The sequence below is a fragment of the Lycorma delicatula genome, chromosome 1, assembly GCF_047948215.1.
Source record: "Lycorma delicatula isolate Av1 chromosome 1, ASM4794821v1, whole genome shotgun sequence".
Taxonomy (NCBI): domain Eukaryota; kingdom Metazoa; phylum Arthropoda; class Insecta; order Hemiptera; family Fulgoridae; genus Lycorma; species Lycorma delicatula.
In genome coordinates this window covers 373,834,622-373,862,307 of record NC_134455.1, presented here as the reverse complement: position 1 = coordinate 373,862,307, position 27,686 = coordinate 373,834,622, and the positions used below count along the sequence as shown (strand labels likewise).

Genomic DNA, 27,686 nt, shown 5'->3' with positions numbered 1-27,686 from the left:
TATATTTTTCAAACAAATTATGACTTGAACAGTTATGTAGAAAAGAAAAAAAATTTAATTCAGTTTATAACTCAACTTTTTCTACATAGGGATAATAATTTATAATAACTATGCCAGAATTAATCTTTCTTTCATGATGCACATTGTGGAAGTTTTTTAAACTAATTATGGTTAATTTATTTAAAAAATTTTTCTGTGTAAATAAATAATTTATCATTTCTTGGTCTTTTATTAGTTCTTGTAGTTTTTCTTTGCTCTTTGTGGGCTCTTATCTCTATCTTCATTTTATTTATCTCATCACTTTAAGTGAGTAAAAGACTAAGAAATTGTCACAAGAAATCTTGTATTTCAAGAAATAAAAAAATAATTATGTTAAAGACTTACTTGTATTGAAATTATTTATTGTTTTATTCTGTTTTTCACTTTTATATTATGTTTTTGATTGACTGTCTTCCCTCATTAGTGTCATATTCATTGATTATTCAGAATATTCTATTGGTTACTCAGCTTTGCAGAGAAATGTGTATGAAAATTGCATGAGTTGCTGCAAAATAAATGGTGTTTCTGAATCTACTAGAGTATTATGAGCTTGAGTAATATTTAACATTTCTACTTAATTTTTTTACCTGCGGTAAGTATATTCTTAATTCTTTTAGTTTACCACATTAGAGAACGTCTGTTCCAGATTTAATTTTGGACCGCTGCGAAATCCTAGCTTTTACACAGTACCAAGTGCATATGGGATAAATTATGAAGTGAATATTTGCGGTTCAATTGTAAATGGAAGTTGTTTAGGAAGGGATACCATTGTTTGTGAAGTACACAAAAATAAAACTGCTATCATTAAAGCTTCTGGAAAAATGGAATTAATTTTTAACTATACTACACTTACAGTAAGTGGTATACTGAGAAATAATTCACTAAAAGGTAAGTGATGTCTAGAATTTTTTACTTTTATGTTCAGAAACCATTCTTTTATATACTGTACTAGTACTTCAAAGTGGAGGGGAAAACGGCCAATTATTTCTTTGGAATGAAAATATGAAATTTAGTATAGTTCTGTTTCTGCCACCGGGTTGGTCTAGTGGTGAACGCGTCTTCCCAAATCAGCTGATTTGGAAGTCGAGAGTTCCACCGTTCAAGTCCTAGTAAAGCTAGCTATTTATACACGAATTTGAATACTAGATCGTGGATACCGGTGTTCTTTGGTGGTTGGGTTTCAATTAACCACACATCTCAGGTATGGTCGAACTGAGAATGTACAAGACTACACTTCATTCACACTCATACATATCATCCTCATTATTCCTCTGAAGTATTATCTAAAACGGTAGTTACCAGAGGCTGAACAGGAAAAAAAAAAGAAAGTATAGTTCTCTTTAGATTGAAGATTACGCTTAAAGCAGCTCTTAAACATTTGAATAGATATATGCAACTTGTTCAGCAAGGTATTTTATTAACTCAAACTATTCCTTTTTCTGTCTTTTGAGGTTGCAATGTTAAATATTAAAACTTTTTTTGTCCTTCATATTTTTAAGTGGATGGAAAACATATTGAATTTAAATGACGTTTCTTTAGCATATAATGCACATAATTTGGCAGCTTTTTGTTCCCCCAAATTAAATTACATTCAAATCAGTTCTTTTTAAAGATGTTAATGCACTGTATATTGATTATTTGAGAAATAATATGGCTGATTGATCATCGTGTTTGACTTCAACAGAAAAATGATGACTATACCAATTGGAATGAGAAGCAATAATGTTATCAGACAAATTATATATAGAGACATGATTGTCATTGTCAGTTTCAAATGATAAAAACTAAAGTTCAGTTTCAATAGTAATAAATGAATTTTAGAAAGAAAAATATGTAATAGAATGGTCTTCAGAAAATAAATTCTCTCATATAGTTTAAAAAATGTTAAATATTTATAAAATATAAGAAGAAACATGTGGCCAAGATTCATTCATATTATTTATTGTAACTGGGAAAGGGAAACATTTTTTTTTCACTCAGAATGATTAAGTAAATAAAAAAAACTATTTTTTTCAAATACTCCCCCCAAAAAAAAGACTACATGTATCAAAGTAACAATATATATATATATATATATATATATATAAATAAATAAATAATTAATTTTGTAGAATCTTTTGTGAGATCACATTATTTTATTAAAATGAATAAGTATAATCTGTATGTACGGCTGTATGAAACGTATACCTACACATACACTAAAAGAAATGTACTTGTATTTATTCTCTGTAAATAGCATGGCTTTAATCACAGCTTCTTCCCTTATAAGCTCATTTTTCCCATGTTTTTAACCAATAAAGAAGGTAAACGAATGGATCAATCAGATTTTTGTGGTTATGGGTTCCTAAACTCTGCATTTATTATAAATGCCATTATAACCCATGATCTCTTGCTCAAAGCCAAGTTTGATCACCAACTGACTCTTGGTATTCACTGTTTTTTATCATCAACCAGAAGGCATGTATGATTTAGAGAATGTCAAGGACATGATCACAGTGGTTGACTTCCTACGAAGAAGTGCTCACATTTATATGCGCACACACACACGCACGCACGTATGTGTGCACACATGCAGATATGCAAACAAATACACATGTAGATGTTTATTAAAGAGATCATAGTCTGTTATATGTAAGTTGTAATTATAATCAGAATTCATGGAGATATATACAGTACACTTTTTAAATGTTTGTAAAAAGAAAAAAAATTGCAAAATACTAATTTTTTGTGAAAGAAAAAATATAATTTTTTGAGTGCTATACGTTTTAAAAATGATCTAATTTCAAAAATGAAGTTTGCAGCTTTTACAAATTCATAAAATATCTTTTTTGTCAAATTTGAATAATTTTTAATCAAAATGAGTGTTGCTTGTGAAATAGTCAAGGTACCTTTATACAACTTCATTTTGAAAATAACCCTATTTCAGTTTGGCCTGAGTAATTGAATAGGGTACTCCTATACTCATTTTAATAAGTGGTGGTTGCTGATTTATATTTAAAATTAAGCTGTGCCTACTACTGAATGTTGTGATATCCCAGCTAATAGTTTGACAAATTAGGATGTATAGTTTTCTTACTATTTTTTTTTAGCTAGATTGAACCAGATGTTGGTTATATTTGCCATAGTTTTATTTTTTTTTAATAGCATGACCATCAATAGGTATTGCTTTAGAGGATGAGATAATGCTATGTCTGACTGGGTTGTTTGAACCCTTTGTGAAAGAAGGCAGAGGCGCTACCACTCGCGTCATGGAGGCTGGCATATTTTTCATACCTATATCTTCCTCAATTTTTGAAGGAATTAAAAATTCACATTATCAAAAAGATTATTTATATCTAAAAATGATGGACAGTTTTTTCCTAAATCTACTGCAGCTATTTCATTTTCTACATAAGTTACTAAAATACTATAAATTTTTCCTTTAAAAACCCATGTATTACTTACGTAAAACCATATCTGACACTTATGTATGTTTTCATTTATTTAGATGAAATGCTGACCTAGTCAATGCTATTCCAATGCTTTTGAAGAAAATGAAAGCAAGCTAAACAGGTTTATAATGAAAATTAATTTTAGCACTTTTAAAATGATTCAAAAACTATTACTGCTTCAACTGAGACACATTAATTATACTTAAATTTAGGTATACTGTTTGTTTCCTATAAAATTTCAGGATATTTCATTTGTACCACAAGATTTTGAATATGTAATGTTTAAATCTGCCTCTTCTTTTATGATTAACTTCAAAACCATTGTAGATACTAATCCAGATACTATTTCTAAAAGAATTTTTGTCATTAAAGCATGTATATTATTTTAGTTAAATAAATAATGTATAAGTGTATAGTATTATATATGTGTATAGTATTAAGTGTATTTAGTGTATATTATTAAGTATATAGTATTATATGTATGTTGTATAGTATTATATAAAATATGTTGTGTAATATTTTAAATATTATGTATAATGTTGTATATGTTAGAAATTTAGAGAAGAGAGAGAGAGAGAGAGAGAGAGAGAGAGATATTAATTTTTATTATAGATAAAACTACTTGAAAATTAATTTAACTTTTCAGAAGAAATCGTACAGAAATCTGAAAAATATTACATGAATAAATATATATATTTTATTAATATGAGTATATAAGAATTAAAAGGATTTAATAAATATATGTTATTAAAAACATAAGAATTATATTTTATAGCATATCATAAAATAATAATACTGCCATGGAACCATGAAATATGAATATTATGGAATTGATTTTTTTACATTCATGTGTACATAAATGAGTTAGTATAAATATAAAACCTTTTACGTTATATTACTTATGCTGATTACTGAATTGCAGGTGCTGTGATAATTTTCAGTTGCGCTGAAAATGATAGTCCTGAGAAAATTGAGTTAATGAACTATGAAAAAGTGCCCTTTTTTGAAGTCAAGACTCAGTTGGCTTGTATTCCAAATCTTTCTCATTGTTCAGTGAGTTTTTCTGTAGTATTTTATCTTTTATGTTGCTATTTATATGTTTTTGTTTGGTATGAGTTATAACCATAATATTTGTAAATGATGTGACATGAATCACAAGTTACTATTGAAAATAAGCATAACTGTTTTCATAGATTACATGCGTTCCATTTCCGACTTACTAAGGAAATTGAAGAATGAATTTCTTGCCTTTTTCACTTAGCTAAATATAATGCTGTACTCACGCTACTGCAAGTCAGATGTTGAGTTTTTAATTTCATTTATGATGTTTAATCTATATATATATAAATATATATTTGTACAATATTTCTGCAGAAACAGAAAAGTTTCACCTGCTGTGACTCAGAAAAGAATTATTTTTTATACATCATTAAATATTTTTAAAGAGAAGCAATCCATTGTGTAGAAAAACATGCTAGGGGTTATTGCTGGAAAAACCAAAGGATCTCCCCTTATATAATTAAAAAACACTGTAATTGTGGTAGCAGTGTACCATATTAAAATATTACTAGCACACTACTTTTACTAGAAACTAATGTTTTCATGTTCTATGAAAGATTTGTCATTTTAAAACTATTATAAAAGAACTTGCAGTAATATTTTATATGTTACCAGTATTGTTGGGTATGAACATAAATAATTAAAAAATTTGGTTTGTTTGAATATATTAAATACTTAACTGAAATCGTGTAAATGTAATATTGTATAATTTTATATTTAATTATATGTAAATGTACATTAGTCTAAATACATCACTGAAAATATCAGTTTGAAATTTTTGTCTGTTTACTGCATTGATCGCTTAAAGTAGTCTTATCTCTAAAAAAATCCTTCTGAAAATGATTGAATATTTTTATTAACAAAATATCTTGTCTTCTATGTGAGATTGCTTAATAAAAAACGATCTGGGTCTAATGTTTTTGATAAGACTTTGTAACTTTCTCCCAAATAACAACTTTAACAAAAGCTGGATTGTGCCTCCACAAGGTGCGCCTGGATATATCCCAAACAAATAGGAGAAATTTGTCTGGTGAACTGAATCTAAACAAACTTCATAGCTTCATTTATCATCAAATCACATCTCTCTGTTACCTTACTAGATCACATCTACAGTTATAACTCAGGACCTAGTCCCACCATAGGTGACCCCCTTGACAGTCAACCGTGAAAGGTCTTTTAAGGAATATTCCTTTAACTGAACCAAACAACACCAGAGTTCATAGAAGGCAGCATTCGTTTATGGTGGGCTGCCCCACTTAGAAGATAACATGTGATAGAAAGCATTGAAATATCCCAAAACTACACACATGCACAAGAAAAATACAAAGTCCAAAATCAAACCAAAGCAAACCAAAGCTACATTTCCACACACAATGTAAACTCACTCATACAGACTGGCATACTAAAAATAATAACTGGCCTAATGGACCAACACGAAATTCATCATTGATCTGCAGGAAATAAGAAATATAGTCTAGGGTGCCATGGAATCTCAAAGACATAAGCTCTACAAACATATACCTGGGGAGAGAGTGATAAAAATTGCCCCACAGTTTGTCTCAAAATAATAAACTCCATACAAGAATTCAAGTCACAATCCGCAAAAATCTCAACGCTCACCCTAAAAGCATCTAATGAAATCTGCACTCTAATAAACACCCATGCACCCACTAATAATAAAAATAACTCTCCAAAAGACCATAAAGAAACGGTAAAGTTCTGGGATTTACTTTACCTGACTATAAATAACACTCCGAAAAACCTTGCTAAACAATTACTCGGGAGACTTCAGTGCTCAACTAAGCAGAGAAAGAAGATACCACGACATCATCAGAAAATGGCCTGCTCAAAAGAAAACAAACAAAAACAGACAGAGACTTGTCGATCTCTCTACTGAAACCACAACCTAATCACAAAATCTATATATTTCAATTGGAAACCTCAAAAACTCAAAACCTCAAAACACCTCTACTACACTAAAGGAGAATGGCGACTAGATCAAGTCTTCACAGACAAACACCACCACAAGGAGATCTACAATGTAAACAGCGAATGTGACGAAACAGTGGAGAAAAGACATCAAGCATGGCTATTTCATCAATCCCAAAAATCAGAAACATCCTTCCAAAATGTACTAAAACAAAGAAAAGAAACCACCTGTATTTTATTTTTTAATTTTCTGGTGACCCCTTCCCTTAGTAATCCCCACCAGGAGATCTGTTTGGATCTTCGAGTGAGAACTGCTATTTTTTTTGAAAATGGTAATTTAGTATACTGGGAGGAGTTCTTGTTTGTCTTCTTTTTTTATGTGTAAAGGTTTTAATTTGATATTGCCAAATTCTTGTTTTAATAATCAAAATCAAAATTTACATTTCAGTTTTTCGAATCTGGTAAATATTATGACATAATGCCTCTTCATAAATCCACTAGCAGTTGGGAAGTAGATGACCTAAAAGGAAACAAGTATTTCTTTAATGTCTGTGGGAAGATTAAGAAACCATCACTAATTGATAGCTTGGAAGGTAAATTAAAAAAAAAAAAATGTTAATACCAATTCAAATGTTGTTTTTCACTAAATATAATAAATTAACATATTCAATTAAGATAATAATATTAGGATTGCTATGTTTCCTGTTTCGATTTTTTTATTTATATCAGTTTGGATTGGTACTCAAAGTTATTTCAATGTAACACTTTGTTTTGTTTTTTGTCGAACACTAGTTCTTTTTCACTAAATTTTAAACTTCCTCCTTATTCTTTAATGGTAAATTATAGTTTTTGGAGATCAGTTACAGCAACCTATAAATTGTCTCTCTGAGAATGACAAGATTTACTGTTAAACTGTAATTATGCTTACAATATATTGTGACTTTGCAAAATGAAAAATCCTAAGCAGCAAGTCTACTTTTAAACTTAGAGTAGGTAGGACCTTAGTGTTCCCTATTCTGCTGTTGATTTTTCCCAAGCCTCCCCCATCCAAAAGCCATTTTTTTTTCAAATATTCCCTTTTCTTTTTTTAAAATTATAAACCGGTTGAAATGGTGAAATAAAATCAAAAATTGAGAAAATTCACAAAACTGTTTACATAGAAATAAAAATCTAAAATAGATAAACATTTTTACTGTTAAAGAAGCATTATCATATCAGAAGAAATTTGTTTAAGTAAATATAAATTCAATGAGTTTAAAATATTAAATAAACATAAAAAGTTGTTTTAAGGGAAGGAGGGATATTTCTTTGACCGATTAAAGATTCAAACTGTCAGTTAATTTTTAGATAAATTCTTGTATCATATTGTACTGTATGTGGGCATAGAGAAGAGTGTAGTGGCCAGTTTGAGAAGAATTCAACTTGTTTGAATTGTATATAATCTAATATTTCATCTTTCTGCTTCAGCTGTCTAAAGTGGTATAGAATCAGTTTTTAGTTAATTATTTTAACAGACAAGAAAATACTAACCTCATAGTGTTATATTATTTTTCTTCTTTTATTTTTCCTTGATATGCCACATAAGCTTGAAGCTTGTGTATGGGATATGGAAAATGAAAACTATTTTAGTGTATGAAAAATCTTATTTTATATTTCTTTTATATTTATGTGCTCCAAGTTTTGTGTATCTATATATACTTAAACTAATTCTCTCTGCATTTAATGATATTTTTTAACAATTGAAACGTGCATCTATTTAAGATTTTTATTTCATGGTTAAAAAATTTTGAGTTTGTTTTTAAGTCAGATTTAAGAGAGGGATAATTGTTTAATTGTCCTAAGAACAAGACTTATGTTATTTTGGTACTTAAAACATGTAAAATGTTTTTTTTCTTTTGCTAGTCTAATTTACTTTATATTACATTTATTTACTGTGTATATACAACATTTTTACTTAACTATTTATCATTTATTCTATTTCTTTATGTAACTTTGTACTTTATTTACTACTGCATACTTAAATATTTGTAATATTTTTTTTATGTGAAATTGTGGAAAAAATGTTGAATTATATTAAGATATTACTCGTATATTAATTCAACACTGATTTTTCTTTACAATGTTACATTTTTACTTCCTTGCATGAAATAAAGGAAGTATTATGATCGTGAAAAATTTTGGTTTTCATATTTCAATGTAAATATCATTTTGACCCTATTTGAATCCATTTGACTAGTTTTGCCATGACATCTGTACATACTTATGTGTATATATATATATATATATATATATATATATATATATATATATATATATATATATATGTGTGTGTGTATGTGCATATATGTGTATCTCGCATAACTCAAAAATGATTAGCTGTAGGATGTTGAAATTTTTGATTTAGGACTGTTTTAACATCTAGTTGTGCACCTTCGTTTTTTTATTTCAATCGACTGAATCGAAATTGTCAAAAAAAGCCCAAAATTAAAAAAAAATTGGATTTTGGACTTTTCTTAACTGCAGTAATAAGCCCTCATTGAGAGCTTTTCAACGATATATCATAGGTGGTACTTATTTTCATTGGTTTTTGAGTTATAGCCAAATGAGATTTTAATTGATAAAATATTTTGATATTTGGGAAGGCACATTGGTTCGAATCAGACTTCATCTCCTTTTATTAACTTTTTTTTTTTTTTTAATTTAAATATATTTATTAATAATTATTAACCTCTGATTGTAAAAAAAGTTTTATGATAAATAGTAATTCAATAATAATAAAAAAAAAATGAAAAAATATCAGAAGTTATTAATGAAACAAAATTTTATGTATTTTTCATTTTAAAAAATTTGGATATGTAATTTAATAGGCGTACAAGGAAGTCATGTGGTGCCAAAAATCAGATTTTTACATATTTGCTTCAGATATAAGTCCTGGTAAGAATATTGTGCTAGCAATGGTTGTAACTGTAGTAAATTATAGTGAGACTTCTAAAATCTAGAATCTTTTCAGCGTTTTGTAAAGACATAGGTGCAGTTACTGTTTTATTATGCGGCAAGATGGTTACCACATGGGAAAATTTTGCAACGTGTTTCTGAATTAAGAAATGAAATCGCCAATTTTCTAGAAGAGGAAAACCGACTGCAAACCGAGAAGTTTCGAGAGGGTTTATTTGTGATGGAATTGAGCTAATTGGTCAGCATATTCGAGAAATTAAATACCTTGAATCTTCAACTTCAATGAGCAAAAACACATATGTTGCATATAAGTGTTAAAGTTAATGCTTTTTGAAGAAAATTGGAATTGTGGAGCAGAAATATAAAGAAAAAACCTAGAAATGTTTGTGCATGATTATGTTAAAACTTACAAGGCTGAAGAACATGTGAAAGTTGTTTTTGTAATCAATGAAAATCATGTAGCCATGATGGCAAAGAATTTTAAAAAGTATTTTCTTGCTGTTGACAACTTGGTAGCAAGTTATGAGTGGGTTAGGGATCCATTTCAAAATACTCCCGAAAGGCTCTTAACTGCCAAAGAAGAAATCTTCATAGACTTCACGGCAGTGGCAAAATCAAAAGACAATTTACTAATAAATCACTCTGAATTTTGGGCAGGGGTGGATGATGAGTTTACTACATTGAAAGTAAGAATATTTCGTACACTATTACCATTTTCAACATCCTACCTTTGCGAAACCAGATTTTCTGCGGTGGCTGCTTTAAGACAAAATATAGATCTCAGTTAAATACAGAAAAAGAACCCAAAGTGTCTATTTCTAATATTAAACCTTCCTTCAAAAACTTTGCTCTGCAAGACAGGCCCAAGGAAGTCACTAATAATTATTAAACTTGTTTTTAATTTAGTGTGTAAATTTATATATCTATTATAGTGGTGTAAATTTGTATTTTATTATTTATTATGTCAGAATATATTTTGTTTTGTTTCCTTTTAGCAAATAAGTAAATTCTTTTAATAATGTTTTCTTTTTGATATGTTCGCGCCACCATTTAGTGTTATCATCGCTCCCTATGGGGGGCAACCCCACAGGTTGAGAAACACTGTCTTAACAAATTAATTTTAAATAAAACCAAATTAGTACTTTCATTTTCAAAGATATTCTTAATTTGGTTTAATTTTTTAACAAATATTTCATTGTGGCTGGAAAATACAAAAAGAGGAAAAACATAATCAAATATATGAGCCAGATTTTGTTATTGATGTTAATATCTTTTTAGAAGTCCAGTGAGTGAAAAGAAGGCAATGAAAATCCACTTTATTCTTATCTATTTCCCTAAATTCTTGTATTTAGATTTACATTTATTAATTCCCCTGAATCTACTGATTAATGACTGTTTAAAAAGAAGAATGTACATCTAGTTTAAAATTTTTGTTTATTTTTAATATGCTTGAGCTTTTTAACTTTTTAATCTTAAGATAATTAAAACTAATTTTAAGTAGACAATGTTTAATTTGTGAATTATTATTTATTTATTACTTATATTATTCTTTGTATGTTTAGATCAACATGTAGCTGCCTACCTTTGGGTTGCTGGTAACAACTCTACAGTTCTTCTGGGTCGTGAACACTTTCAGCCAAAAAGTGATTTGAATCTGATTTACATTGGTCAGTTTTTTATTTTATTACTATTAAGTAGATTTAATATTTACATATAAGATGCTTATATTTATTTATTTTTAGATTAGGTTCTTGGTATTTATTAGTATGTTGGGAGCTTTGGTCTCTACATTTTTAAGAGCGCTTAAATTTTGATCAAAATTTGATTAAGCTTTAATACTCAGCATTTAAAATATCTAAAAGACATGCTAGTCTGACTAATTTTTTTTTAGACTTGCCTTCAAAAGTAGGCATATTTTTGTGAAATTTAGTAATATGTGAGAATTTTAACATTTTGAAATTGTGTTTCTATAAATATTTGAATCCAGCTTTCTTGGATGGCCTTAATATTATTCTGTTTAAAAAAGTTTACTTGTATCATCAGAAAATGATTACCTGCACACTGACAAAAGAGTTTCTTCTGAAGTGAACATTCTTTCAATTACAAAATACTATCTTAATCACATATGTAATTTTAAATATAATTGGAATTGGATATAAAATTACTGGCTGGAATCATTACATAAGCCTTTATTACAGATAAAGTGATTAAAATGTTATGTATCTTTTAACTTACATTTTTAAGTTACATTTTTTCAAGTTCAATGAATACTATATTGTATTTATTAATGTAAGGCAGGCATAAGGTTGTTGTAAGTGTTGATATTCTTTTCCTTCAGTTGACAAGATTTTACTGAATGAACACATTCCACTGAGAATGCTATGTTCTACAGTATAAGTAATTTAGATGATTGATTTATACATAATATTTATATACCAGGTTTTATGCTATTATTAAGGTGACTCAGAATACAGTATTATGTCATTAATTTCTTTATCTAAAATTTAATAGTTATAATACTAGTAAGAAAAAATAATTCAGTGATATGTAATCATTCGCTATGCTATATATGTGTGACTATATTCCCACACTATTTATTAGATGTATGGATTAAGATAGTTCTTTATTTTATATTTCCACTTAATTATGTTTTTTGTAATTCATGTCACCTGAGCAACGGGTATACACTTACATTTTATTATTATTCTTTAGTTCAGTGTGAATGTACATTTTCATTTCTTTGCCGATCATTAATGCTAAATTTTACAAGAATTTTACTCTCTCTTGCTGACATTGGACTTGGAAATCTGTGAAAATAAAAAATAGATTTTTATGACTTTCTGCAGGGAAATACCCTCAAAGGTTAGAACTCTACAGTCTTCATTGTTTACTGTTTCACTGTGATTTATAGTTGTGTTTGATTGTTAGTACATTGAGTTATTGTTTTGATTTGTTTTTTGTGAAAGAGAGCAGGTTTAAATCTTAAGAAATTTGAGGAGGCTTATTTTACATTCTTAAAGAAACTAATGTAGTCTGTATGGCTGTGAAGAGCTAATGAGTAGCAATGCTTTCCCAACAAATTAAAAAAAAACATTCAAAACTTCCAAAAATTATGGTAGTACTTCCTGTCAAAGACCTTACATGCAAGGATAATTTCTTTTTCAGTCTCTGAAGACTTATTTTACATTCTTAGGTGATCACTATAGATCAGACCATTAAATATAGATGCTTCTGAAATGATTCATGTCCAGGATTAAAGGATAGGATTGTACTCAACTCACCCCTAAACAATGCGATTTGGGAGTTTAAGAGGAATTATTTAGTTTATAATTTATAACAAAAAAGTTCAAGTTCTATAAATTGAAGATGCTCCCTTCTTAGAAAGTGCTTATTCAGCTCTTTCATTGTCTTTTACGTCTTGCTGTCCTGACTCCTACTGTACTCTATGTTACTGTTAGCAGAGATACTAAGTATAGGTCCTGGCAGAGAGAGTAATTATGGCTATACTGTGCAGCAGAGAGAATGCTTATGGCCTAATAAAACTTCTATATTAGTTCATGATTGAAATTATGTAGTTATCGTTCCAAGGCTACCCATGTAAGAAAGAGCTGACTAAATGCAAATAAAAGTTTGCTTGCCTCAGCAGCCCATTTCTCTACACCATTTTACATACCATAAAATAGTTCAAATTTTAATTTGAAAGATTAGTGTCCTGCAGACATACCTTCATAAAGTCCATGGGAAACATCACACATTCCAGTCCTCATTTTATAACTGATCCTCAAATCATTTATGTAAAACACAAGACTGTGCTCAACTATCTTGTGTGTGAAGTCTTCCCATTCGATCTTTCCTCAATCTTTGCATTAAATGGTTGAAGCCATGAGACTTATTATATTTTATCAAATCTCAACTTAAAAAAGATCCATTCAGCACAATGGTACTGATGGACTCTACTATTGATATAAATCTATCCTTTCACCATTGTATGTGCCTTAATAATTATGTACGAGAGCAACAGCATCCTTTAGAGCAACTTCTATTATAACAGTATGGGGTACTCATCAAAACCCAAAAGCTACACAGAAGTGGCTAATCTCTAGAAGGTTCAGAGCATTTCCTTGACAGGAGACTATTGGACTTTGCTTCATCATAACAGAGCACCATACTTGATCTACCACTTCACCATAGACTCAATAAATCACTCATAAAATTTGGGTGATGGGTTCCTATCACCCACTCAAGATCTACTAGTTTTATCTGATTCTCTTTCTTGTAAAGAGCACTGCCATTGTTTTTAAGGGTTAATTCCTGAGCCTTTTTAGCACACCAACGATGATAAAAAAGCATTACCTTCATCTCTGAAACAATATGGAGAAATTTCATCTGGATAAGTACAATAAGGTCATCAGCATATTACTCCATGAAGAACCTGTTCAGTTTAGATCAACTGTGAAATGTTTTTTATGGAGCCACATAAAGTGGGTTCCATAATCCTTTCTGCAAGCACAGGTGTGATAATTCCTCCCTCTATATTCATAAATGCACTTCTTATTCAGCTTGATGTACCGACAAGCTGATGGGGTGATAGTCACTGAATTTATGTGTCTTATTAGCAAACTGGTTATGTTGTGATGAATTGCCTCATTTTATGAGTAAATAAAAATCTGATGTGGGCACCACATGACTTCTTTGTACACCTATTAAATTACATTTACACATTTTTTTTAAAATGAAAAGTACATAAAATTTTATTTCATTAATTTACAATATTTTTCATATATATTTTTTATTGTTATTATTGAATTATTATTTATTGTAAAACTTTTTACAATCAGAGGCTAATAATTATTAGTAAATCAATATATTTAGAAATAAACTCTCATTTTTTGATTCTGATTATGAAATTGATTGGGAACAATTTATAGGCATTCTAAGATATTCAGTGCTTTTAAGTAGAAAGGAAGTTATAAAATTTACATTACTATTGTTTTGATTGTTCCAACTTCAAGATTTTCAGTTAATGTGAGTATACAAATGAATCGGAATTTCTTAATCAAAATCTCTGTTTCATGTTCCTATGAACTAGCTTCAAACTTGTGATTGAATTAACTGCACAAAAAAATATTTTATCTGAATTTGGGGTGTTAATATCATGACAAAAAATCAGATTTCTTGAATGTTGAGAGTAATTGTGTTTATATAATTTTAAAGTTTAACTCAGATTTTTTGCTGTGGTGATAGCTGAGAAGTTTTATTGTTATAGTTTATATGTACAAATTTACATTTGTTTAAATTTTATTATTTATATAAATTAACTATATAAATTTTATTTTTTAAAAGATTAAAGTTAGATCTCATAAATATAGTTAAATTTAACCTTTTACTTCTAGCTATTGATTTTTCAACAGTTCTTAAATGATGCTTTTGTTTTAATTACAGTTACAGTCACTTAAAGAATAATTAAAATTTTGATTATTAATTAACATTTTATTCTTTTGATTTTGGTACTGGTAAGATCTTACATTCTGGTATTACTTTTATGAGTTAACAATCAATCACCTTTTGTTATATTATTTTAAAGTTATCAGAACAGCTGGGAATCATGTTGTACTTGCCATGGAGTTGCTCTATTTTCACTTCTTTTATTTACAAAACTTTTTAATAAATCATGAATATATAGTAGCATAAGCACATAATTTGCTACCTTTGCCTAATTTGGTTTTATAAAATTGTTAAAACAGGTTTGAACCTCATTAAAAGAAATCTAAAAGCACTGTTTTTTAAAAATATTTTCTATTTATTTTTAAAGAAAAAAGTGCATTTTGAGAATAATATTTTTTTAAATATTGGGGTAATTTCCTACACATTTTTCTAATCGGTATGTGTAATACAATACGTTAAATATCATCTTTATTTGCTTTAAAATAATGTATCCAAAATATAATTAAACAATCTGCTACCTCAGAAATAAAGGATCACCGATAAGCTTATGTCATAATAAATATTTTTATTGTTTGTACAGTATTAATAATAAAACTACATATTTGTGAATGTTCACAGCATTTGATTTTATAATCATTGACAAAAGTTAATTATAATGCCTTAATTTAATAAAATAATGGTATTTTTTTTATTAATTATTTTAATAATTTTCTTTTAATTCTAACAATAAATATCATTAATAATGATGATTTATTTAAAATTAAATTCTATAATTGTTTACTGGCTAATTAGTTTCCACATACAGGCATTATTTTAATACAGTTTTAATCTTTTAATATAGTTTGTTTCATGTACATCAGTTATGTTAAAAAATAAAATAAAACTAATATTGTAACAATAAAGTGTTTATATGAAATTAGTATGCTCACATAACTGACTGATTCCTAACTGACGGATTACTAATAATAATATAATAATTTAGTCTCATCATACTCTTTAATAGCTCTAACTTTTTAAAAAATATCCATCTATATCTATTTACCACTACTTTTAACTTTTTAATTTAAATTGATTAAGTATTAACTGCTCTATGGTAATGTATTCAGAAGCCACTTTTTTCAATTCACTTTCACTTTCATTTATATTCCACTCTTTTCAGGGCCATTTTTACTTCCTTGTACAAAATACAGGAAGTATTCAGATTGCGAAAAATTTTGGTTTTTAGATTTCAATGGAAATATCAATTTCCAAAAAAAGTCCATATCCAAAAAAATTGGATTTTGGACTTTTCTTAATTTCAGTAATAAGCTCTCATTGAGAGCTTTTCAATGATATATCATAAGTGGTACTTATTTTCATTGGTTTCGGAGTTATAGCCAGATAACATTTTAATTAATGAAATATTTTGATATTTGGGAAGTCACATCGGTTCGAATCACACTTCTTCTTTTTTTAACTTTTTTTTTTTAAATTTAAATATACTGATTTATTAATAATTAATAATAATAAACTTAATAATAATTATTAATCTCTGATTGTAAAAAAAATTTACGATAAATAATAAATCAATAACAATAATTAAAAAAATATCAGAAGTTATTAATGAAATAACATTTTATGTACTTTTCATTTTAAAAAAATGTGTGTATGTAATTTAATAGGTGAACAAGGAAGTCATATGTTGTCCACATCAGTTTTTTTTTACTAGTGAAGTCGTATACACACTAGTTAAATACTATATTTTATTTCTAATGTTAAATTTCCAAAATCTGAATCAGTACTAGTAATAGTACCTTCATAAAAATTACAGCCTTGTAGATTTAAATATTAGTTATTAAATTAACCTAATATTAGTATTCTAAATGTAATTATAATAATTCTAGCTTTAGATATGACATATATTCTTAAACATTAAATTAATAGCAAATTGTTGAGATAATGTTTTGTAACACTTAAAAGTATTAATAGCATTTTAAACCATAAGAGAATATAGCATAATAGATCTCTCATTTAGTACTCCCATATCACCTATTTCCTTGATCTAATGAAAGCAGAAGGTTTTTTTGATAATTTACTGAACAGAAGTTCAATATGTATCTCACTTCAAAGATTATCAAATATAAATCCTAAGAAATTGATGTTATTTTCCTTCTTTTTTTTACTCATCCCCAATTTTTAACCAAGTTTCAAAATCACTTTGTTTTCTCTGGTTGAATTCAAATAATTGGTGCGATCCTAATTATAACTTGAAAATCACATGATCTGATTTATCTATGTTAATATTAAGATTATTATTATTGAAGTACTGAATTATTTCATCTGTTAGAATTTTTGCATTAACAAACTTGAATAATTTCTCTGCATAAAATGATGGTATCATTAGCTTAAATATAATAAAATAGTTTATTCAATCAGAACCCCGTATAATTCATATTAATGACTTCTGATTTAAACATATCATTAGATGACATGAAAGTTTAAATTTCTGTTTTTGTTTCAGTGCCCAAATTGTCTTGATCATATTATAATAAACTATATGCTTTTCCTTGCACACCTAGATATTACGCTTTTGCAATAATAATATTGTTAGTATTAACTCTATTAACCTATCAGATATGTTTTCTTAATCAAAATGTGCTTGCTGTATTATTTTCAACAGCGTTTATTACCTTGTTTATAAATTTAATAGTAGGCATAGATGTAGATACATTTTTCATAAAACCAGTGTGGTCTTAAAAAAATATTCTTCATTAAAAAATTCTAAATTCTATTATAAATATTATTCGTATTATTTTTTTTAGAAACATGGAAGAATTGAAGTAGGCCGTTAAACTTTAATTTTTATTTTATCCTTACTTTTATTAACTGGAATCACACCTACTTAATTTGTAATCAATCAGGAAATTCACCAGGCTCTAAACACTTATTAATATTATCATTTGGTAGTTCTGATAATTTTTCAATACATATAGAAGTGTACACTAAGAAACTTAACAGTATAACATCAGTAGAATGAGAAGTCTTTAACAATTTTATAAATCTGAAGCAAGGATATATGGCAGAGGCTGGAGGTACATTTAACCAACTAACTCTGTAAAGAATTAAAAGCTCCTATTGGAATATTAGTTTAGATATTTATTTATATCTTAAAAACTGAGTTTTCAGATATCCATCTTAAAGAATTTTGATTATTTACATATAGTCTTTAAAATGTTTTTTGTATGCATTATTAATAGTACTTTCAACTGACACAGTGTGCATGAGAAAGATATATATGTTATTCTGTTGAGGTAGCAAGTTCATTAAAGCAACTGTATCACAAAAATGGTTGTATCAGCTGTAGTACTGATGTTACAAGTGATGTTAGGACCAGTTTCATCCATTGCTTAATTATCATGAGTTTATTGAGAATTCTTACTGACTGCATTCATTGTTAAGTATTTCACAAAGTACTTTAAGTAAGATCTTTATATAACCTATTTTTTTTTTTAATGATGTTATTCTATTCGGTCCTGTATTAATATATATATGTTTTAAAATTATTTTAGGTGGTAGTCGGTGTGAAGGAGAAAATTTAAATGAAAGTATTAATAGTCATAGTTTGATTATAGAATTAGCGTGCAATCAAAGTAAGGAACAGCTCTATTTTAAGAATCAAACTTTGTGTAAACACTACTTAGGATGGATTACTCCTGCTGCATGTTCTTTGAAAGTATGTAACAATTTATATTACTTTATTTCTTATTACTATTGTAATCAGCAATGATTAAAGTAACTGAGAAATATATAGATGAAGACATATAGTGCAGAATTATACATTCAAGTTTTCAGTATTTAATTTAAAATACAGATTTGTATACAATTAAAAACCCCTGATTTAAAAACAGTAACAATGTTGCATCAATGAAACTGATAGCTGGCATCCTTTCATCTCTTTTAAATATGCATATTTAAAAGCAAACATATGCATGTAAGACTCTTAGAGTAATAATATGCATATTTTAAGCTGGCATATTTCATCACTTTTAAAGATGTTTGAATTAATTTACATAAATATTCAAATATTCTGGCATTTTATGGGCTACATAATTTTTGTAGTTGAAGTGAGTGTTAGGATAAATTCCTGAATTCTGAAAAGAGATTAGTAACTCATTATGGCATTAAGTTTTTGATACTGAAAATAATAGTTACCAGTTGAAAATATCACAAATTCGTATAAGGCTGTGGTGGAAATGGTCCTGTGTGCCTTAAATATAATTTTCATCTGGTCAAAAAAAAGTAGTTGAAAACTAACTTCTTTCTTTGTTTCTTAAAAAATTAATTTTCTCAATCATGCACTTTATGGGGTCCAGAATTATTTTTATAAATGAGTCACTTGAATTCACATCACTGCTTGAAGAATAATTTTTTTTGTACAATTAATTTAACAGCTTGTATCAGTTCTCCCTTGTAGACAATTCTTTCAACATCAGTTAATAAACATAAAAATTAAGTTGTGTATGTTAAAAATGTTCAAATGAGTAAAGAAACAGTTTGTAGAGGTAGAGGAAGTCATTGAAAGAATTATTAAAATTAGGTAGTATTTACAGAAATAAAATTGACAGATTTGATGAAGACAATAAAGTAACTTACTTTTTGAATTAAAAAAGAAACAATTTAGAAAATAAAATCACCAGAAATTAAATCTATTTTAATAATGTTGTTAGCTGTTAAAAAATTTATATATATATATATATATATATATACTTTTTTTTTATCTATATTTTTATTTTATTGAGTATTTAAGAATCTAATGGTTCGGTTTTCACGTAAGAATAATGCAGGATAATGGCTTTCTTATTCTGGCATGGTTGGAAGAGGACGAGTCCACACAAGGTGAAACTGATGACAAAGCAAAAGTTGCTGTTGAGTTACAAGCAGAAGTTTTTTCTGACACGGACGCTGAGCACAAACATCAGGAAGAAAACACAGATTCAGAACAGTCAGATGAAGAAAATGATCTGCAGCCTGCCAATGTCTTATCACAACAAGTGCTTGCTCAAATCAAGCAGCAAATAGTGGTGCTGGTGGTCCAATCTACCACGGTAAGGATGGCATAAATAATTTGTACACGCACAATCCAGCATCGTCACAACCTACCCGAACTGCTAGAGAAAATATAGTTACTAGATTGCCAGGCATAAGAAATGTAACTAAAGGAAAAGAAACAATTATGGATTGCTGGAGTTTTTACTTTCCAGATAATATATTTGAAGATATTGTTCGCTGTATGAACCAGCAATTGCTGCTAATGAACCACTCATACACGTGGCATCAGAGATGCACCGCAAACTGATATAACTAAATTGAAGGCTTTCTTGGGCATTCTTTATTTATCTGGTGTTAAAAACGGTAGTCATCAAAATGTTGACGAGTTATGGAGCAGTGATGAAACATGTCTAGAAATTTTTGTGGCTGTACTGTCAAAGAGACGATTTCAAACATTGGTTCAAACTACACGGTTTGATGAAAAAAGTACCAGAGTTGCTAGAAAACTTATTGATAACTTAGCCCCAATTAGGCAGCTTTTTGAACAGTTTGTTTAAAAATGTGAAGAAGTTTATTCAATACATGAATATGCCACTATCGATGAAATGCTGGATGCATTTCACGGTTGCTGTAAATTTCGGATTTATATCCCAAATAAACCAGCAAAGTATGGGATAAAAGTGTATGTGGATGTAGATGCTCATACTTTTTACACAAGTAAACTGGAGGTACATGCTGGGGAACAGCCTCAAGGACCATATTTTATTCAAAATGATGCCAGTAGTGAAGTGAAATGTCTTATTGAACTCATAGACAAATTACAATAATGTAACAATGGACAACTCTACATTATTAATGTCCCTCTTGCAAATGACTTGTTTCTAAATCATAGACTGACTATTGTAGGTACGATTTGTAACAATAAACCTCAAATCCCGATTGAGCTCACTGTTATTAGGGATCGTCCTCAGAAATCCTCCATGTTTGCATTTGGAAAACGCCCCAACAAATGCATACTGATTTCATATGTCCCAAAGAAAGGCAAAAACGTTCTCTTACTTTCAACGATGCATAACGATGACGCCGTTGATGTAACTTCAGGAGACTTGAAACAAGAATTTATAACTCCACAAAGGGGAGTGTGGATGTTGTGGACCACTTGAAAAGTGAGTATGATGTTTCTAGAATCAGTAACCGATGGCCTCTAACTTTGTTCTTCTCCCTGTTGAACACTGGTTCTATAAACTCTAAGTTAGCATTTAAATCAAACACATCAAGCCATGTCAAGAAAGAGTTTCCTCAACCGGCTGGCAACGTCCGTGGTGCAGCCACATCTCATGAGAGGGGCAGCAATTCTAAACCTTCATGTCAGCCTCAAGCAAAAAATACAGTGGATAGCACAACTTCCCCCACTACTGCCACCAAATCCTCAGCGACTACATGTGTTACTGCCCCGTGAAAAATCGATTTACTTAGTTTTAATGTGGCAGCTATTCATCCCCTATATATAAAGAACACAGCAAAGACTGTTCTGAATTGTTCCCAGTGTAATGACCACGTAGAAAATGAATGATATAAAAAAGGAACATTCAAAATAAATCCATGTGTTGCAATATTGATTCAATCAGTGAACTAAATATTTAAATATACAATAATTATGTATTTTATTATTAGTTTTAGTTTTTAGTTGCCATAAAATGTTGGTCATTATTTTGTTTTCATGATTGTAAAAACACAATTACGTTATTTTGAAGTGTTCTTTGAATTTTGAAATTTAATAAATTTTGTAGTATACTTTTTTTTTTTGTCTTCAGTCATTTGACTGGTTTGATGCAGCTCTCCAAGATTCCCTATCTAGTGCTAGTCGTTTCATTTCAGTATACCCTCTACATCCTACATCCCTAACAATTTGTTTTACATATTCCAAACGTGGCCTGCTTACACAATTTTTCCCTTCTACCTGTCCTTCCAATATTAAAGCGACTATTCCAGGATGCCTTAGTATGTGGCCTATAAGTCTGTCTCTTCTTTTAACTATATTTTTCCAAATGCTTCTTTCTTCATCTATTTGCCGCAATACCTCTTCATTTGTCATTTAATCCACCCATCTGATTTTTAACATTCTCCTATAGCACCACATATCAAAAGCTTCTAATCTTTTCTTCTCAGATACTCCGATTGTCCAAGTTTCACTTCCATATAAAGCGACACTCCAGACATACACTTTCAAAAATCTTTTCCTGACATTTAAATTAATTTTTGATGTAAACAAATTATATTTCTTACTGAAGGCTCGTTTAGTTTGTGCTATTCGGCCTTTTATATTGCTCCTGCTTCGTCCATCTTTAGTAATTCTACCTCCCAAATAACAAAATTCTTCTACCTCCATAATCGTTTCTCCTCCTATTTTCACATTCAGTGGTCCATCTTTGTTATTTCTACTACATTTCATTAGTTTTGTTTTGTTCTTGTTTATTTTCATGCGATAGTTCTTGCATAGGACTTCATCTATGCCGTTCATTGTTTCTTCTAAATCCTTTTTACTCTCGGCTAGAATTACTATATCATCAGCAAATCGTAGCATCTTTATCTTTTCACCTTGTACTGTTATTCCGAATCTAAATTGTTCTTTAACATCATTAACTGCTAGTTCCATGTAAAGATTAAAATAACGGAGATAGGGAACATCCTTGTCGGACTCCCTTTCTTATTACAGCTTCTTTCTTATGTTCTTCAATTGTTACTGTTGCTGTTTGGTTCCTGTACATGTTAACAATCGTTCTGTTTTCTCTGTATTTGAACCCTAATTTTTTTAAAATGCTGAACATTTTATTCCAGTCTACGTTATCGAATGCCTTTTCTAGGTCAATAAACGCCAAGTATGTTGGTTTGTTTTTCTTTAATCTTCCTTCTGCTATTAATCTGAGGCCTAAAATTGCTTCCCTTGTCCATATACTTTTCCTGAATCCAAATTGGTGTTCTCCTAACACTTCCTCCACTCTCCTCTCAATTCTTCTGTATAGAATTCTAGTTAAGATTTTTGATGCATGACTAGTTAAACTAATTGTTCTGTATTCTTCACATTTATCTGCCCCTGCTTTCTTTGGTATCATTACTATAACACTTTTTTTGAAGTCTGACGGAAATTCCCCTTTTTCATAAATATTACACACCAGTTTGTATAATTTATCAATCGCTTCCTCACCTGCACTGTGCAGTAATTCTACCGGTATTCCGTCTATTCCAGGAGCCTTTCTGCCATTTAAATCTTTTAATGCTCTCTTAAATTCAGATCTCAGTATTGTATCTCCCATTTCATCGTCCTCAACTTCCTCTTCTTCCTCTATAACACCATTTTCTAATTCATATCCTCCGTATAACTCTTCAATATATTCCACCCATCTATCGACTTTACCTTTCGTATTATATATTGGTGTACCATCTTTGTTTAACACATTATTAGATTTTAATTTATGAACCCCAAAATTTTCCTTAACTTTCCTGTATGCTCCGTCTATTTTACCAATGTTCATTTCTCTTTCCATTTCTGAACACTTTTCTTTAATCCACTCTTCTTTCGCCAGTTTGCACTTCCTGTTTATAGCATATCTTAATTGCCAATAGTTCCTTTTACTTTCTTCATCACTAGCATTCTTATATTTTCTACGTTCATCGATCAGCTGCAATATATCGTCTGAAACCCAAGGTTTTCTACCAGTTCTCTTTATTCCGCCTAAGTTTGCATCTGCTGATTTAAGAATTTCCTTTTTAACATTCTCCCATTCTTCTTCTACATTTTCTACCTTATCTTTTTTACTCAGACCTCTTGCGATGTCCTCTTCAAAAATCTTCTTTATCTCCTCTTCCTCAAGCTTCTCTAAATTCCACCAATTCATCTGAACCTTTTCTTCAGGTTTTTAAACCCCAATCTACATTTCATTATCACCAAATTATGGTCGCTATCAATGTCTGCTCCAGGGTAAGTTTTGCAGTCAACGAGTTGATTTCTAAATCTTTGCTTAACCATGATATAATCTATCTGATACCTTGCAGTATCGCCTGGCTTTTTCCAAGTGTATATTCTTCTATTATGATTTTTAAATTGGGTGTTGGCAATTACTAAATTATACTTTGTGCAAAACTCTATAAGTCGGTCCCCTCTTTCATTCCTTTTGCCCAGCCCGTATTCACCCACTATATTTCCTTCCTTGCCTTTTCCAATGCTTGCATTCCAATCTCCAACTATTATTAAATTTTCATCTCCTTTTTTTGTGTTAAATTGCTTCATCAATCTCTTCGTATACATACTCTACCTCATCATTATCATGGGCGCTTGTAGGCATAGACATTAACAATTGTTGTCGGTTTAGGTTTTGATTTTATCCTTATTACAATGATTCTATCGCTATGCATCTTGAAATGCTCCACTCTCCTCCCTATCTTCTTGTTCATCATAAAACCTACTCCTGCCTGCCCATTATTTGACGCTGAGTTAATTACTCTAAAATCCCCTGACCAAAAGTCACCTTCCTCTTCCCACCGAACCTCATTAATTTCTACTATATCCACATTCACCCTATCCATTTCTCTTTTTAAATTTTCTAGTCTACCAACCTTTTTCAAGCTTCTAACATTCCACGCTCCGACTCGTAGAATGTTATTTTTTAGTTTTCTGGTGACCCCTTCCTTAGTAGTCCCCACCCGGAGATCCGAACGGGGGACTATTTTACTTCCGGAATATTTTACCAAGGAAGACGCCTCCATTATTTCTATGTGAAAATACAGAGAGCCACATTTTCTTGGAAAAAAAAAACAGCTGGAGTTTTCCATTGCTTTCAGCTGCGCAGTACAGCTGCGAGGACTGAGTGATGTTGATATGGCCGTTTAAGTCATTCTGACTCACGTCCCTAACAACTACTGAAAGAGCTGCTGCCCTCTTTCAGGAATCATTCCTTAGTCTGGCTCTCAACAGATACCTCTCCGATATGGTTGCACCTGCGGTCCAGCTACTCTGTATCCCTGAGCACTCAAGCCCCCTCACCAACGGCAAGGTCTCATGATTCATAGAGGGGGTAGTATACTATTTCATTCATATTTATAAAAACTGTAAGATATAGCCAGTTTATCATTTTTTTAAATAATTAAAAATTTGTTGCCATTATAAATTATGTTTTGAGAAAAAATTTAGTTTTATTCAGGTATTCACTAATGTTAGATAAAATCTAACACGCGAATAACCATGTGATTTTCAGACATCTGAGTATCCCGGGTTAACAATATGACTAAAAACTGAGAAAAAGAATGTCTCAAATTGATTGAGACATTCTCTTTATATTGATGTTGCAAATTATTAACAGAGGAAATGGACAAAAAATTGCATTTCATAAAATCAGTTTCAGACAAAGAAAAGAATTCCAGAATGAAAAATAAAATAGAGACAAATATTAACTCTAGTCGGTTATGATTACCATACATCACAGTAATATCGAGCATATATTTGTGAAGTAAGCTAAATCAAATCAGAGTTTCAAGTTTTTTCTGGTTGTTTGTTGAAAAGTAAAGATGCTTTATATCATAATGTATCTTTTAAGCTATCATATCATCAATTAATTAATAAATACATATTATTGTGTGGATGTGTTTCAATTTTTATTAGGGTAAAAATTACCACAAAAAAAATTTAAATAACACTACTCTAAAAAAGAATTGAAGCTAGTATTTTGTGTTCAGTTATTCTGAGCTTACTTGCATTTTATCATACTCGTATCTATTATCTTTATTTTCAAATTTCGTATTTTTCCTTATAGCTGAGAAATTTTGTGAATCCTAATAAAAAATTTAGTCATGGTTCCAGAAGAAATAATTCATAAGTGCAAATAATTTGTGTAGAAGGATATTAAAAAATGAAAAAATGTGCCAATGAAATCCACTGGTTTTTATCAATATACTTTGATATCATATCACTGTGCTGTTACTCTGTAACATAGTGCTATATAAAATAAATAAATAATAAGATGACTAGGTTACTTTGTACTTCTGTTAAAAAAATTTAATAGTATTTGTAGATGCATGCACATGAGTGTACTTTGACAGCGTTATGTGGTTGTTAAAATTTCTTGAATGGAATTTAATTGATATGCGATTCCTTTTTGTATTAACTTGTTATTTCTTTTTTTGTTCCTAATAATATTTGTACTAAAGATTTCGTTCTTTTTATGTGGGAAGTAACCCTGGAAAAAATCTTGTAAAATAAAGATATAATATAAATCTATTTGTAGAATACAATAAATACAGCATAAATTTTACAACTAGGCTTCAGAGCTACAATTTTTTCAGGTCAACAAAAATTCAGATTAATCTAAAGTTACTTTTAATTATAGTATTCAGTGTCTCTAAACCTCATCGGTTTCTTTATTGGCCTATTTAATAAGCATTTTAGATGAAACTTATCATTTACTTTTCTCAGCCTAAATTATCAGTCTCCAAGTTCTGCAATGTAAAATATTTTACAGACAAATAAATGAGTCAAAAGTGCATAATTTACTCTGATAAATTGGTAACACTGCTGGCTTTTTGTGATTAAATTGTTTATAAGGCTCTTGTAAGGAAATATTTTTGTATTTCTGTTCATTAATTTTTTTCTCAACATTGTTATTTTAAGTTTCATACAACCAGCTTGATCAATCTGGATTACCCAATTACAGGCTATTGAATTACAGACTGGTAGGTCTGTAATTAATTTTTTTGAATTTTTGGTAGTTCTGTAATACTGTAACATGTATTTTACATATTGTGCAATTTATAATTAACTTTACTCATATTTTCCACTACTGTGTAAAAGTCAGAAAAAAGAAAAAAACAATTCTGAGGTCACTAAAAAAATAATATAACATCTTTAAGTAGTTTTTTTATAATGAAAAAGGTGAATATTACTGTATGATTTTTTCTTTTCAGGTCAATGAAGGATATGATTGTAAAACAAATGATCCTTATTTTCATTACGAATTTGATTTCAATAAGTTAACTAGAACAGATAACGATTATATAATTACAGTGCCAAAGAATAATGAAATTTATATGGTAAATGTATGTAAAAATGTTAATAGTAATTGTAATGATAAAAGAAATGTAGGAGTTTGTTGGAAAGATAATACCGGTCAATTAAGAGCCATCGGTGAAACTTCTTACAGTCCAAAATTCAGAAATGGGCGCATCATACTGGAAATGACAGGAGAGTCATGTCGTGCTGGTGGACCTAAAAGCACCGTTACAATTCATTTCTTGTGCGAACATGAACCTACTTTAAAAAATAGAACTGAACCTGAATTTAAGAAAAAGGTAAATTTCTGTCATGATTATGATGAACTCTTTCTTGGCTAAGTCAAGTAACATTTAGAATTATTTTTTTAAGCGTTTGTATGTGGGCAGGATGTAAATGCTGTCCCAACAGTATTTACTTCCTCATACACATAATGCAGAATGATTGACTGCCCAATTTTCAGTGTTTCTAATGAACACCATATATATAAGTATGAAAAATAACACAAAATTTTAAAGGCTAAGAGATATTAAATTGTATCTGAACTCATAAAACATAAACATAATTAATCTAATTATTGTACTCAGATGTTGTGCTACCTTTCACTAATACATTTTATTTTCAGTGGTGGTTTTTTTTATATTGTTCTTTAGGATAAAAAAATTAGTTATCTAATTTTAAAATATTTTAACTTATTTTAAAATAAGTTTATTTTAAAATATTACCAAACAATAAAAATAAATTGTTTTATAGCTTACAAA

General features: G+C 29.3%; 1 protein-coding gene across 1 annotated transcript in view; it reads left to right on the top strand.

Annotated features, from left to right (window-relative positions):
• Positions 1-27,686, top strand: part of Lerp (lysosomal enzyme receptor protein) — a 313,317-nt gene that overhangs the window by 79,408 nt on the left and 206,223 nt on the right. Inside the window, exons 5-10 of the mRNA XM_075355029.1 lie at positions 686-927; positions 4,393-4,523; positions 6,907-7,051; positions 10,976-11,080; positions 18,407-18,570; positions 26,841-27,224. Coding sequence (XP_075211144.1) covers positions 686-927; positions 4,393-4,523; positions 6,907-7,051; positions 10,976-11,080; positions 18,407-18,570; positions 26,841-27,224 — 1,171 coding nt within the window. The remainder of the gene's footprint in view (positions 1-685; positions 928-4,392; positions 4,524-6,906; positions 7,052-10,975; positions 11,081-18,406; positions 18,571-26,840; positions 27,225-27,686) is intronic.